The sequence below is a fragment of the Caenorhabditis remanei genome, chromosome I (assembly GCF_010183535.1).
Source record: "Caenorhabditis remanei strain PX506 chromosome I, whole genome shotgun sequence".
NCBI classification, from domain to species: domain Eukaryota; kingdom Metazoa; phylum Nematoda; class Chromadorea; order Rhabditida; family Rhabditidae; genus Caenorhabditis; species Caenorhabditis remanei.
Genome location: NC_071328.1, coordinates 4,557,068 through 4,571,063, shown reverse-complemented (window position 1 = coordinate 4,571,063; position 13,996 = coordinate 4,557,068). Strand labels below are relative to the sequence as shown.

At 37.9% G+C, this 13,996-nt stretch overlaps 5 protein-coding genes across 5 annotated transcripts; 1 reads left to right on the top strand and 4 right to left on the bottom strand.

Moving 5' to 3' along the window:
• Nucleotides 1-1,460: 1,460 nt before the first annotated feature.
• Nucleotides 1,461-2,379, bottom strand: GCK72_000739 (uncharacterized protein; the record flags this gene model as incomplete). The annotated part of the gene is made up of 4 exons (XM_053722650.1): nt 1,461-1,899; nt 1,945-2,058; nt 2,105-2,185; nt 2,237-2,379. 4 exons carry the CDS (start codon nt 2,377-2,379, stop codon nt 1,461-1,463), a joined length of 777 nt encoding a protein of 258 aa, XP_053591295.1.
• Nucleotides 2,380-2,610: 231 nt separating this feature from the next.
• Nucleotides 2,611-7,267, bottom strand: GCK72_000738 (uncharacterized protein; the record flags this gene model as incomplete). Its single annotated transcript, XM_053722649.1, has 11 exons — nt 2,611-2,709; nt 2,756-2,959; nt 3,005-4,175; nt 4,218-4,382; nt 4,432-4,596; nt 4,644-4,948; nt 5,375-5,578; nt 5,627-6,614; nt 6,664-6,753; nt 6,803-6,979; nt 7,029-7,267. 11 exons carry the CDS (start codon nt 7,265-7,267, stop codon nt 2,611-2,613), a joined length of 3,807 nt encoding a protein of 1,268 aa, XP_053591294.1.
• Nucleotides 7,268-8,058: 791 nt separating this feature from the next.
• GCK72_000737 (uncharacterized protein) lies at nt 8,059-9,912 on the bottom strand (the record flags this gene model as incomplete). Its single annotated transcript, XM_053722648.1, has 7 exons — nt 8,059-8,227; nt 8,274-8,451; nt 8,497-8,593; nt 8,644-8,742; nt 8,788-8,976; nt 9,019-9,277; nt 9,833-9,912. 7 exons carry the CDS (start codon nt 9,910-9,912, stop codon nt 8,059-8,061), a joined length of 1,071 nt encoding a protein of 356 aa, XP_053591293.1.
• A 172-nt stretch (nt 9,913-10,084) lies between these two features.
• On the top strand, nt 10,085-12,122 carry GCK72_000736 (uncharacterized protein; the record flags this gene model as incomplete). The annotated part of the gene is made up of 8 exons (XM_053722647.1): nt 10,085-10,164; nt 10,223-10,518; nt 10,665-10,740; nt 10,892-11,072; nt 11,115-11,303; nt 11,413-11,514; nt 11,569-11,888; nt 11,954-12,122. The coding sequence occupies 8 exons, from the start codon at nt 10,085-10,087 to the stop codon at nt 12,120-12,122; spliced, it is 1,413 nt and encodes a 470-aa protein (XP_053591292.1).
• A 67-nt stretch (nt 12,123-12,189) lies between these two features.
• GCK72_000735 (uncharacterized protein) lies at nt 12,190-13,802 on the bottom strand (the record flags this gene model as incomplete). The annotated part of the gene is made up of 3 exons (XM_053722646.1): nt 12,190-12,399; nt 12,456-12,689; nt 13,254-13,802. 3 exons carry the CDS (start codon nt 13,800-13,802, stop codon nt 12,190-12,192), a joined length of 993 nt encoding a protein of 330 aa, XP_053591291.1.
• Nucleotides 13,803-13,996: the final 194 nt, after the last annotated feature.

Genomic DNA, 13,996 nt, shown 5'->3' with positions numbered 1-13,996 from the left:
TGTGGATATGGGTCAACATTTTTTAAAGTATAATTAGCCAATCTGGCTAGCATGTACCGTCTTCTTCTTACCACGGTTTTAGCTCCGCCTACTTTTTCGTGTAAAATACAGTGAAAAGCGGAAGTTGCGTGAAGTCTAGACATGGGGCCATGTAAATCCCATTCTTTTGAACTGCTGATATCATTTTCCTTTTCCCTTCATGGCGTCACTGCCTCTACTGTTCCTGCCGACAATTTAGTGGATGGTTATGGTGCTGTTTCTCCTGTTTTCGGTGAAGGCGTGCTCCATCGCTCAGAATCAGATGGGAGATTGAAGCTCAGAGGAGTTGATGGAATACAGGACATTCAACTAATGACACAGGAGTCGGTGAAGAAAAACGACGAAAAGAAAACGTTGGGCACTGCTATCCGGGCTTGAGATTGTCCAGAATTTATAGCAAATGTTGTTGACCTATCGGCAGAAAGAGGCGAGATGAATATAGTACGGATATCAGCTCGGATCAAGGCTATCGTACGGCCGGCCGTGGCTTTCAGGGCCGTCGAGGCCGCGGATTAACGAAATGGGCTGAATTTTTGCATATCGACTAATTTTTTGGTTCTCTTCAAGGCCGGCTGAAGAAGCGAACATTTTCCATGGCTGGGAACTGAGATATAAAATCGCCCTTCGGCTTTTTTGACAGCCTTGGCTCGGTTCACATATGATCGTAGAGCTTGACTTAATGGAAGGGATTGAGGACGAGATGATGACACAGGAGTCAGTACAAAAACGAGATAAGAAAAACGCATAACCTCGCTTTAGAGAGATCAACTTTTGATGACTTCAGAAAAATAAAGCTGCTAATTCAAATCGCTTGGTAGCCAAAGGAGAAGCTGAGAGTCAGGAGAAGAAAGAGTTGAGGTTGAAATCAATGGTAGATGATACAGCAGTCCGAAGATGTCTACAGGTTGACACTGAGAAGTTGAACAGCAAAAGAACCAGCACCAAAAAATTGGAAACAGCAGTGAACAAGAGTCCGAAGATAATTTAGAAGGGCTTCAGTAGCTTTCCGGGGAGCTACCAGACGATCATAAAAGCCCGATGATGTGACGGCGAGAAGAAAGAAGCTCTTCTCGGAGTAGCTGCTACTGTGCACAACCAGACCTTCACTATTCCAGAAGGATGGATCAAATTTGTTCATATTGCGAGGGGTTATACTTCAAAGCTAAGTTCGACTTTCAAATGGGGAAGGTCGGTGCGTTCAGGAACCCGATCTGTCAAGTTCGGCAACGTTGACTGTAGTCAGTTGGATCAAACCCATGTTGGGACGTAAAATATATTTTCTTATATTCAGATATAGAAAAAAAGGATTCGAAACGTGTCGTCCGTTTCCGGATTGATCCGCAGAGGCGATATGAAAGAATTTTTGTCATCGTCAGAGTCAGAAAAAACAAGGGATTTCGAACGTGTCGTCCGTTTTTGGATTAATTAAGATTTACTGTAGCACATAGAAGGGTGGTGTTAAGAAGGAGGTTTAGTCGCCGTAAGGCGACGTGAACCGACTGGTTCAATTTATCCATGAACAACATTCGATTCTCCTGAGTACTGAAATCATAGCCTTGTGCTATAGACAACAAGAGTTCTTCTAATTTTTCCTGGAGATATTTCAATCCGGGAACACAATGAAAGAGGTGCAGTACGTTTTCGACTTTTATTTCGAGTGAGTCGAGAACTTTATGAATATATGGATATTTCTTTCGTGGAATTGGAATTATTTCTGGGGTTGGGGCATCTGATTCTCCTTGATATTTGCTATCAACTCGGCGACGTTTTTCTGATATTCCTTCGTTTTCATTATTGGCTCGAACTCTTTTGGAGACACTCTCCCTCGACGATATATCAGAAGACTCTGTGTTGGATTCTCTAAAAATGAGTTATTGAAAACTAAAGTTTCTTGCTGATACAAACTTTGCCTCGTCCTCACTATCAGAAGTTTCAGCTGGTGTCTCACTCGACATAAAGTCAGAGAAGAACCGAGAAGTACTGGAAACATCTATCATTCGAGCCGCCGTAGATTTATCTCTGAAAATTGTAAATCGTTCAATTTGTTTTCAGTATTGCAACCAACATTGTCTCAGCTTCATCAGAATCTACCAATTCTTTGATTAATTTCTTCATTCCCTTCAAGTGTTTATCCACATACTTTAAGCTGAAAAGGTGGTTTTTATCAAAGTGTTTCAGAGTTTTCTTTCAATCTCACTAAATAATAGTCTTCCGATTTCTCATTCGGAGTTCCTTCTCTTTTTCTCTGTCTATCTCGTCGTCATCTCGGAGATCTATCTCCCCATCTTCCCACTCGTCTGATTCATATACAAACTCTTCTCTGTTATCCTCCATTTCCATCGTGATGCCTATAAATCAGAATTAATTCTAAAACCATCTGAGAATAAATAAGAAACGAAGACTTTCAACTTCCCAATTTTGTGAAAAAATAAGTAAATAAAAACTGAAAAATCAATATAAAACTTCTCACTTTCAGAATAATTATAGCACATTAATACAGTTAGTTACATAAGTATACATAGGTAAAATGTTCAGCAATAATATAACAAGACAATGATGAGTATTATTAAATCATGAAGTTCTAGTCTTGGGATTCTCGAAATTTGATACAGAAATGGCGTAATTGAGAGCTTCTGCGAATGAAGTGTCAACCATTGGATATGAGATTTTCTGAAAAATATTCCATATTTTGATAATTTTGATCATTCTTTCCCACCTTCAACTTGCTGTCTGGTTTCCCGATTTGTAAATAACAAGAGTCTTTAAAGTTATCAAGAGTCTTCATATCTGACAGTCCTGATATTAATGAGCCGATTACATGCTTCAAAGTATAACCGTATTTACATTCTTCGCCGGCGTTGCACACCACACAATGAAGCACAATCTTGAGTGATGTTTCAGTAGTTCCTTCTCTGGCCATCTGGAAATGTAATTTCGTTTTAAATCGTGAGTTAAATAGACTCACTATAGGTTTAACTTCAGTATACTCGATGAACTCTCCGATCCGCGATAGGATGTTTGCAAATGTCTTCGTGAGTGACAATCCATCCACCGCAAAGTATAACGCGTCGAAAAATGGTCGGAGATTTTCTGTAGTTTCGATGAACAGTGCGGCGTTCCGCGCTCTCTGGGTGCGCCGAAGAAACTCAGGAGTCGTCATGAGTTTGGCTTTAGACATTGTTTCAAACGTTACAGGAATATACTTCAGAATGGGACGTCTCAGATTCTGAAGTCGACTTCCGGTCTTTTCACTCATCGAATTCAAACGAACTCTCATATAGACAGCGGACGAAATTTGAGCCTCTTTGAATCCGACTGCTTTACGATGTTCATTTAGGCGATTTAAAAACTCAGTCATAGTTTCTCCGTAACGCATGAATTCTTGATAGTTTTCTATATTCATGTAATTGAAGTTGGAAGCGTTGACTTCTCTATTCGGTTCGGATGATCTTAGTTCATTGACTTCATGATTTCCAATTCTGCTTTGGATATTTTGTTGATGCGTATTCAGATACCGATTCGTATGATTCCCAACAACCGATTGGTTAGGAGCATATCTTTTCAGATTCAATATTCTTGGCTTTTCGGCAGCTCCATGAGTATGCCCTTGTCTTTGCAACTGTGTGTTATGATTATTCTTCTTCTCAAAATATGGTACATTAGTTGAAGCAGTTTCATAGTCAGTCCTTAAGTTTGAAGAGTCCACAAGTCTCTCTCGGAGCTGTTGCTGACGGAGATTCAGACCGGCAGTTCCAGAAGTAAATCCTTCCATTTGAGCATTTTGTGAAGTAGTTGTTGGTTTTGAATATCTTCCAGATCCTGGGATATCAGAAGAAGTGCTCTGAATATCATACATAGCTTCTTGATTTGAACCCAGGTTTGTATTATTTCCCTGTTTCAGTACAACAACACGGTATTTCTTCGGGTACGATACTTCCGGCTGATCAGATGATTCATAACCGTTTTCTTGTTCTCCAGATTGACTGAATGTATGCCGTTTCAATCGAATGTTGTTAGAAGTTGAAGGCGCTTCGTGATATGGGATGCTCGTTGAAGTGCTCGGATGATTGTTCTCGTTCGATCCCTCGTAAAAGTATTGATCGGAAAAATCATCGGGGACGGTGTTCGAGTTTCCACTGAAGAATGTTGTTTCTTTGAAATCTTGTATCACTTCTTACCTTTGCCGATCCACAGTATATTGATATTGATTCTCAAGATAGTTCTCATTGCTTTGCTCGTTATGATGAATATCATTGTTTCGTTGGGCAGGCAATTGGGCATCAGCGTCATACCCTGCATTTTGCACCTCATTAACTTGTTGAGGATTTCCGTCGAATTGGTCTCTGTAAATATATACAATTGCTAGATTATCCATTGCTCTATGAATCTTACGCATTGTCACCAGCCACATTCCCATTCGTGGGTGCCGGATCAACAGGATCGTCTAACCCCTCAACCTGCATTCTCGGATTTCCGAACTCGCCGAGTCCCACTCGTTGTTTGTAATGTAGAATTTTATTGTCTTGATCGACAGCCAAATACGCATGAGTTCTAAAACTGAGAAAAACATTTCTTTCTGAAAGCATATAACTGAAATTCCATACTATTCAACTTCAGCATCCAACAGAGAAGTTCTGCAAACGAAGAATATTTTCGCATGGAGCCACGGATGAATGCGTGGATAGAACCGATGAGTCAAGTGGGCGAATGATTTGACGAATTTGTCGATTACGCCTGTCTCACAATCAATTTCTTCATTCTTCCCAAGTACATCAATGCTTATTGCATAGAATGTTTGAGGCTCAAGGGCATTTTTTGAGAAATCCGCAATTGACCAAGCCATATTCCAATAGTCATCGGGCCACTCGTTTATCGGTCTATCCAGAAGTTGATCCATTTGAACGGTATTCTGTAAATGAATTGAACATCTTTGTTTTAAATCAGTCAAATATTCCAGCAAAGAGTTAGACTTCTCGAACAGTACAGATTGAATGAATAAACCGTTAAAACTTTTAAACATATTAATAATCGCACATGAATAAAAACCGGCACAAGTTACATAAGTATACAAATCAGTACGGAGAAATCCTGGCAGCAACGCTCTTATTGGCCCAGTAATGTAACATTAGAAAAGTTATTAAATACATTAATTTTAAGTGAGAAATGATATAGCGACGTTGTGATTGATTATTGAACAGAATTAGATGCATTGATACACAATGTCGATTTAGAGATAACCAAATTGAGAGCTTCAGCAATCGAAGATTCAGCTACCGGGAACGAGAATTTCTGAAAAAACATATTACTTTCAAAACCACGGCTGCGAAAACAGTACCTTATCACTATAAGCAAGTTTGCTCAATTCAAAATGACAGGTTCTATCAAAATAGTTGTCTATTAATACTTTTTTTCCTTCCGATCGTAACAATGTAAGAAATTTCCTCAATGTAATTCCATTTTGCACATTGTCGTCTGCATTCAAGACTGCACAGTTACATATTATTGTGAATGCAGTTTCAGTTGTTCCATTGCTTGTCGCCTGAAAAATGGAAACTATATAAGAAATCATGGGATCAAACGGTCTTACAATTTCTTTGATTTCGGAATATTTAATAAACTGATTAATCCGACCGTAGATATCCGAGAGAATTTCCGACTTTGGAATAATTTCGAGAATTTTATTCAATGTTCTGAAAAACGGTTGAAGATCTTCAGAAATGTCCTTGAAATATGAGGAACTCGTCATTGTTACATTTGTTGAAAGAATTTGAGGAATTATCAACAATCTCTGCCTTGGTTCAAACTTGAGAGGAATCATGTGAAGTCCCTTCGCTTCAAGCTGCATTCGAATCTGTTTTTCAGATTCAATTATTTCTTTTTCAATCGAAGATTGTGCAGTAACATGGTCGAAGATCTCTCTCTTGATTTGACCTTTTCTCCCTCCAATTCCTTTCGGATGTTGCATTATACGACTAAGAAATTCAGTCATTGTTTCTCCAGGATTCACAAATGTTCGGAAGTTTTCGAAAGTCATGTTTCCCAAGTTAGGAACAGACGATTTGGTTGCTCTTTTCGGCTTTGGTACTCCTGGCAGATCTGTTGATTCTTCTTTATTTCTTTTTCTTTTCCGACCAACATTTGTCGAAGTTGATTCATTATTCGTCAGAGTTGGAGGCACATCAGAAACCGGAAGAGCACTGGAAGTACTGGGAGCATCTAATATAATACTTATACTCGAAAAATCGAATGCTGGTGGTTTCCTCGGTTTCGATACACCTTGTGGAGCGACTCCTTCTTGACTATTCCCTCGTTTTGTCACCCGGGGATCGCTCGACACCGATCCGTCATTCATCATTCTCGAAGGCGGTTCAGAGCTTGATAAGTTAGTTGAAGTACTCGGTGTGTTGTAGATGGCTCCTGTAGTCGTAGTGTCACTACATTTCTTAATATTCAAATCATTATTCGTTGGTTTTGGAGGTAAAATCGACAGATTGACATTCCCTTTCGATCCCTCTGATGATACGGGTCCCATCGGCGCTTCAGGCATTTCGTTGGTGGGATTGACGATATTTGCTCTGAAAAATAGACAGTTTTTATCACATTCTTTCCAAAAGACTGTCCTACCTGTTCGCACCAGCCAAATGTTGCTCTCCATTCTTTCCATTCAAAATCCCCACACTATCCATTTTTTGAGATTTCGCGTCAATTTTCTCACTGAAAGTAGATAAATTTGATGAAACCTTTTCTGTTTCATATGGCTTACGCATTTCCACCCGCAACAAGCTCAGCCTGTTTTTCATTTCTGGGTGTTTGAACTCCGCCTTCTTTTATTCCCTCGTTTCGCACTTTGGGACCTCCGAATTCGCCTTTTCCGTTTCTCCGTTTGTAATAAATAATGATGTTCTCCTCATCGACAGTCAAGAACGCATCGGCAGAAAAACTGAAAATACAAATTTTTGAAGGAATAAAACTGATAATTAAACTCATACAATTTAAATAGAGAAGGTGAAATAGGAGTTCTGCAAACGAAGAATATTTTAGCATAGAGCCACGGATGGATACGAGGAAAGTATTCGAGAACATTATGGGCGAATGTCTTGACGAATATCTCGATTTCGGGTAATTTTTGTTTGAATGAAGCGGTTTCTCTGATTATTCTCCCACTTATTTCACAAGGAGAAACACGTTCATCGGCATCAAGCGAGAATTTTGCGATGACGCAAGCCATTTTCCAATTATTATTTCTCTGTGTATCCATATGGGAAGTAATCTGAAAAGAGCGAAGAGAGTAAAAACCTATATTTAGCAGAAAAAGTATTCAAAAACTAGAAATTGCCGGAAAAAATCAGTGACATGTGCGGCGCGCGCCTACTGTATTTTTTAAGGCGCATGATTGTTTTTCTTTAATGGGTCTCGTCGCGCACAGACTACGGTAGACGGTTTTACGGGCGGAAGTGAAAAAAATTTATTGAATTATATATTTTTCAGATTATAAATTCAGATTTTTAACCTTCACAGGGAGCAGAAAAAAAGAAATTTTATATTTATTAAGAGTTTGGAAAATAATCAACAAGAAACAAACTTAAAGGAAGACCGCGCTCCCCGAAATATCTAATTTTTTACATGAATCGACCCAGATTTAGGGATTGCCAATAAAATTCTCTTGAATGTAGTTCAGAGATTTTGATTAAAGGAAGTTATGAGCTGTCAAAGTGCCAAAAATGCCTCATCGTGTTGCACTTTTTACGTTGATATTTTGATAAAAAATTATTTAATGAAATTAGCATTTGTTTTTCAGTTTATTTTTACTCTCACGTGCACTACTAAATATTTCTATCAAAATATCAACGTAAAAAGTGTAAGAGATTTTTGGCATTTTGACAGCTCATAGTTTCCTTCAATCAAATTTTCAGATCTACATTCAAGAGAATTTTATTATCAAGCCCTAAATTGGGGTCGATTAATGTTTTTAAAAAGTCCACATTTCGGGAATAGCGCAGTCATTTAAATTATTATATTTTATTCTGGTAACAATTCAGCTTTTTCAGCCCACATTATTTCGAATAATTTGAGATTCGATGCCACTCCAGTCCTAGTCTTCTCTCCAATCTCTACGATTGTCCGTTTCTCGGAAGACACTTTAGTTGTCATGTAGATTGTGGCAGCTGCTGTATTAAACTGATTTCTACTGAAAATGTTGTTTGTGTTTCTTTCAATTCATTTCAAAAACTAACCCGAAAAACAATCTTTTTGCAGTCGCTTTTCGAGCAATCCCAACTGCGATCTCTTTGAATGATTCAGATAATCCTAACAGCCCACAAATTTCCATAACACTCTGTGCAGGAACTTCGTTCAACCATTCCTTTAGCATTCTGAGGAATTTTCGGATTTCTTCAACAGGAACGCCGAAAACTGAAGAAACGTCGTTGATTGAAAACGACGCTCGCGTGTAATAACCTGCAAACCAAACACACGTGGCCACTTTCACTTGACGACTCTCTTCCTTGAACACATCATCCTTATGAATGTAATCTAGGAGATTCCAGGCATATTTCTGAAAAAGAAGAGCTCTAATTATTTATATTTGATGTATTGAAAACGAACCACACAGCTATACGGAACTTTTCTTCCTAGTAGGTAACACTTCCCACGCAACAACAAATTCTGTCTGTAAATGACGTGTCTAGCGACGAGGTCAGCAATCTGAAAACTATAAGAACTATTCACTGTTTATATTTTTTGGCATACATCTGCGTGTTTTTGAATACAAACAGATCCGTCAGATGTTATTCTTGCATATAATTCGTACTCTCCTTTTTGAAATCTGTATAATTGAGTTGAAGGATTGAAATGAAATGGTAGATCAAAATCAGAATTAAATGGATTCTCTTGGCACTTCAATCTTGCTCTGACAAAGAACTCCGAATCGAAATAGTTCTGAAATTGAGATTATTCGATTGATAACTTCTAAACAAATACCTCAATTATTGTTTTGATCTCCATTGAAGTTTTCTGTCGTTCATTATGATAATACGAAAGATGTTTAATATTTTCAACTGGTACATCAAGTTGATCATGACAAATGTATACAGACTGCACCTTCTTCCATTGTTTCAATTCAACAATATCTTTCAAAATATGGAGTTTAGTTCTTTTTCCACTGAAGAATATAATTCTCTCAAGAACTTCTGGTTTAAGAAATGGAAGAAACCCCAAAGAGAAGTCTCCATTTCCACAACTGAACAATTCAAGAAATTTAACAGACAGTTGGTGTCCAATAGATGAAAGAATGTTAGTGATTCCATTGATTAGTTTTTTTCTTCCTCCGTTCTTGAAGTTTTCTGAAATGTTTCTTTAATTTTCGTTCCGTCTACTCCATTTCTAACTACAAACCTTCTATATTGAGACGACGAATTCTTGCATTTTTGTAACAGAATATTTTCCTCAATTCCATCAATGCAGTTTTTATAAAATCCCCTCTTATAATGGACTTGCATCCATCAATATTCCTTTCGCAATTCTCATCGTCTCGTTTAGAAAAAATATAATGAGTAAGAGGGTCATAAAAGTTAGTGGATATTTCAATCTCCATACATCCAATTCGCGATTTTAATATAATGAGATCAAGTGGGAAGATAATTGAATCGATGAGACAGAATGTACGTTTTGAGCATCTTCCTAATTGGTATCTGGAACAATTCTAGTAACTTTTGGTTTTGCTCTGGAACATTTAATGTTACATCTTATTATCGTTAACGCAATTCTGAATAGTTATTTCTTAAAAATAACTTACTTGGATTCATAATCCATTAATCGAATAATTTTCCATCTCGGAATATCAGGTAATCCATAAAATAGAGACTTCCTGGGCATTTCGGAATGAATCAATATAATCAACCACCTAGCACGACGTCCAATTAAACGAGGTGTTTTCCCAGGAGGAAACGTCTCAAGGAGACTATGACCATCTGTCTCTACACGGTAAAATATTGGTTTTTTGGCGAGAGTTATCGACGTTTATATTTCCTATCTTCTTACTCAAAAAATGCTTTCGAAATCTCTATTTTATGGATTACCTCATATTCCAAGATGGAAAATAGTTCGGTTGATGGATTATGAATCCAAGTGAGTTGATTTCTACAAACTGTTTTCCATGAACCAAAAATAACTAGAATTATTTCAGATACCAATTGGGAAAATGCTCAAAACGTACATACAATATTATCGATTCAATCATCTTTTCTCTTGATAAAATAATATTCAGATCAAGACCTAGAAGTATTGAAATAGAAATAGCTAACAATTTTGGAGGTCTCCCAATTTATTGCATTTTTTCAAAACGAGACAATGAGAATTGTGAGAGGAGTATTGATGGATGCAAGTCGATTGTAAGAGGGGATTTTGTGACAATTGCATTGATGGAATTGAGGAAAATCTTCTGTTACAAAAAGTCAAGAACCCGTGTTATCAACATAGAAGGTTTGTTGCTAGGAGTGGTGACTTATCAGCAGTAATTTTGCAACTGTGCTCTATTGAATTCTGTTAGATTGAAAAATGCATGAGAACAACTGTGAGCTGAAAATTGCTACATGAATAGTGAATTCCACTCTAGAAAACTATTTCAGAAACATTCGAAAACAATACAACAAAAACTCTAATCAGTAGAATCACATCCGTTCTATCATCTCTTGGACATCAATTGTCAGTTAGGTCACTTCAACTTTTTAGTTCGGGAAATGATGACTTCTCATTGGGCTTTTTGCCGTTTCTCAAGCCAGGTATCGGTTCATTCACATTCGACTTTATCAGATTTTTTCAATTCAGAAATCCTCAAGACAATCTTAATCTTTAGTGGACCTAGAACTAAACTCCATATTTTGAAAGATATTGTTGAATTGGAACAATGGAAGAAGGTGCAGTCTGTATACATTTGTCATGACCAACTTGATGTACCAGTTGAAAGTATTAAACATCTTTCGTATTATCATAATGAACGACAGAAAACTTCAATGGAGATCAAAACAATAATTGAGGTATTTGTTTAGAAGTTATCAATCGAATAATCTCAATTTCAGAACTATTTCGATTCGGAGTTCTTTGTCAGAGCAAGATTGAAGTGCCAAGAGAATCCATTTAATTCTGATTTTGATCTACCATTTCATTTCAATCCTTCAACTCAAATATACAGATTTCAAAAAGGGGAAACTGCATTTTCAGCCAAAACAACTCCTGACGGATTTGTTTTTGTTCGAAAACATAAAAACGTAAGTCCAATAAGGATTGTATACAGATCATTCTCACATGTCGCTCCTGTGAAGATTTACTAACTAGATAAGCTTCTCGTGATTTTTTTTTAAAACTAGGATTTTTCAGATCAATCACCTGCTCACTCCACATTATGTCATATCAAAAAGTGGTTTGTTGCTGCATCGCAAATGTTACGCAATTTGGAAAAAACTGCCACCTAGTTGTGAGGTTAGTTCTATTACAGTCTTCAAATTCAATTAGTTTTCAATACTCCTTTTTCAGACATACGCCTCGAGATACTTAAGTTGTATCAGGGAGTGTGAGAAGCTTTACAAAGAAAACATAGAACTGAAAGTGGCAGCATGTCTTTTTGTTGCTTGTCATCATTTGAACTCAACAAATTCGATCATTGATATTTCTGAAGTTTTTGGAGTTTCTGTAGAAGAAATAGTGAGATTCGCCATACTAGTTGTCAACTGGATTAATGATTCTCCTGCACGGATTGTTACGGAGATTTGCAGACTGTTAGGATTATCGGAATCATTTCGAGAAACTGCAATAGGGATTGCTCGAAAGGCGGCTGGAAAGAAGATGTTTCTCACGTAGGTTTTTCGAAAACGAGTTCTCCAAATAGAGGGAAATTTGAAGCCCAACAAACCATTTTCAGTAGAATCCCTATGAATATAGCAGCTGCCACAATCTACATGACAACTAAAGTGACTTCCGAGAAACGGACAATCATAGAGATTGGAGAGAAGACTAAGACGGGAGTGGCATCGAATCTCGAATTATTCGAAATAATGTGGGCTGAAAAGGCTGAATTGTTACCAGAATAATTCTCTCTAAAACTTCATTTCCTATCCAAATTATAATAAAACCCTCTACAAATTCCATTCCTTTCTCCTACATTCCCTTCGGCAATCGTCCTTTCTGTGCTTTATTCTTTCGAACATGCGACTTATTCGTCAAATTGTTCGCAACCATCAATTCCTTCTTGATCTGAGCCTCCATCGCTACGAAATCCGGTCTGACAATTCCAGTAATACGTTGAAGTTCCAGAGCGATTTCAGCCATCGACGGTCTCTCATTCTCGTTTTGAGCCCAGGCTCTTGCCTGCGAAATGGGAATTTTCTTTTTAAAACGTTTTTTAATCAAACAAAATAACTCACAATAAGAACTTTAATTTCCAAACTGAGACTATCCGGTAGTTCCATCCGATATCCACCGAGAACTCTCTGTGCTACTTCGGCAACCATCATTCCAGGATACGGCTCTATTCCATTGTTATAGATTTCCCAACTCATGACTGCATATGCCCAAACATCACTTTTCAGAGAGAACAGACGTTGAGTGATGACTTCAACCGAGAGCCAACGGATCGGAGCTTTCTTGTTTGGGTCTGCCTGGAAATATAGGTCTATAAGGGGCGGAGCTTTAGATGGTGGATCTACAGTAATCCATTTCCAGATTTAACCCGAGAAATCGAAACAAAACACCAAAACTTTGATTTTCCAAGCCTTAGCACCAAAACTCAAAAATCAAATTTTTTCGAATTTTTTGAATTTTGTTCGCGAAATAGTCAACATTTTGACTATCATTAATATCATTCAGAATTAAAGGAAATTCTGATAAGCCATCAAAAATTTCAAAAATTTTCAAAAAAAATGTTTGAAAAATGAGTGCCCATTTTTGAATCCGGGCTGAGCCGGGGATTTTTCGAAAAGTCTGGAATTTTCGGATTCTCGGATCTAAACTACAGTAACCCAAATAGAAACTGGACAAAAACAGTGCTCAAGAGACGAAGAGAAACAGGAGAATATCATTAGTGCGCGGTTAGAAAAGTCGTGAAGCAATTGTAGATTCTAAAAAAGACGAAATCTTCCGAGTGAGCAAACGTGCTCCGGCGCACCTGAATTTCGGCCTCTGACTACAGTAACCCAGTCTCCCAAACCCACTCCCACTCCCACCTGATACGTCAATCCATGTCTAGTCAATCCGAAATCCGAAATCTTGACTCTTCCATCTCCATACAGACAATTTCTCGCGGCAATATCCCGATGCATCACAGGTTTACTATGCAAGTACTCGAGTCCCCATGCCGCCTGAAGTATCATTTCATTCTTCTTTTCAATTGCCAAGTCTGGATTCTTCTTCAAATAACTATCCAATGCTCCATTTGTCGCCAGTTCCATAACCATATAAAGTGGTTCAGTCGTGGCTGCAACTCCATAGAAACGGACGACATGCGGGTGTCCGAACTGTCTCATAACTCTCGCTTCTCCCATAAATTCCTTGATTTGATCTTTCGTCAGATTCGAGAGTTTCGCTTGTTTTATTGCAACATTCACCGTTTTTCCTCCTTTTCGAAACTTCAACTTCCCCATACTAACTTCTCCGAATGCTCCTTCTCCCAGTTTCTTCAGAATTTCAATGTTCTCATGATCGAGTTCCCATGGTTGACGTGGCAGAGCTTTGAGTAGAAGGACGTCGTCTTTCACGGAATCTTTTGTTTTCATATGATGATCTACGAGGTCTTGGATCGATGGAAACGCGTTTTTCTCAATGAAAACTTTGTTGTCATTGCATTTTATCACGAAATGTTTGATCTGAAATAATGGATTCGGAATAGATTCAGAATCAGAAGACGGTGGGATTAGATAACTTCCGGGAACTGGTTGCGAAACGTCTCAGTTTCCAAAATTAGACGTTT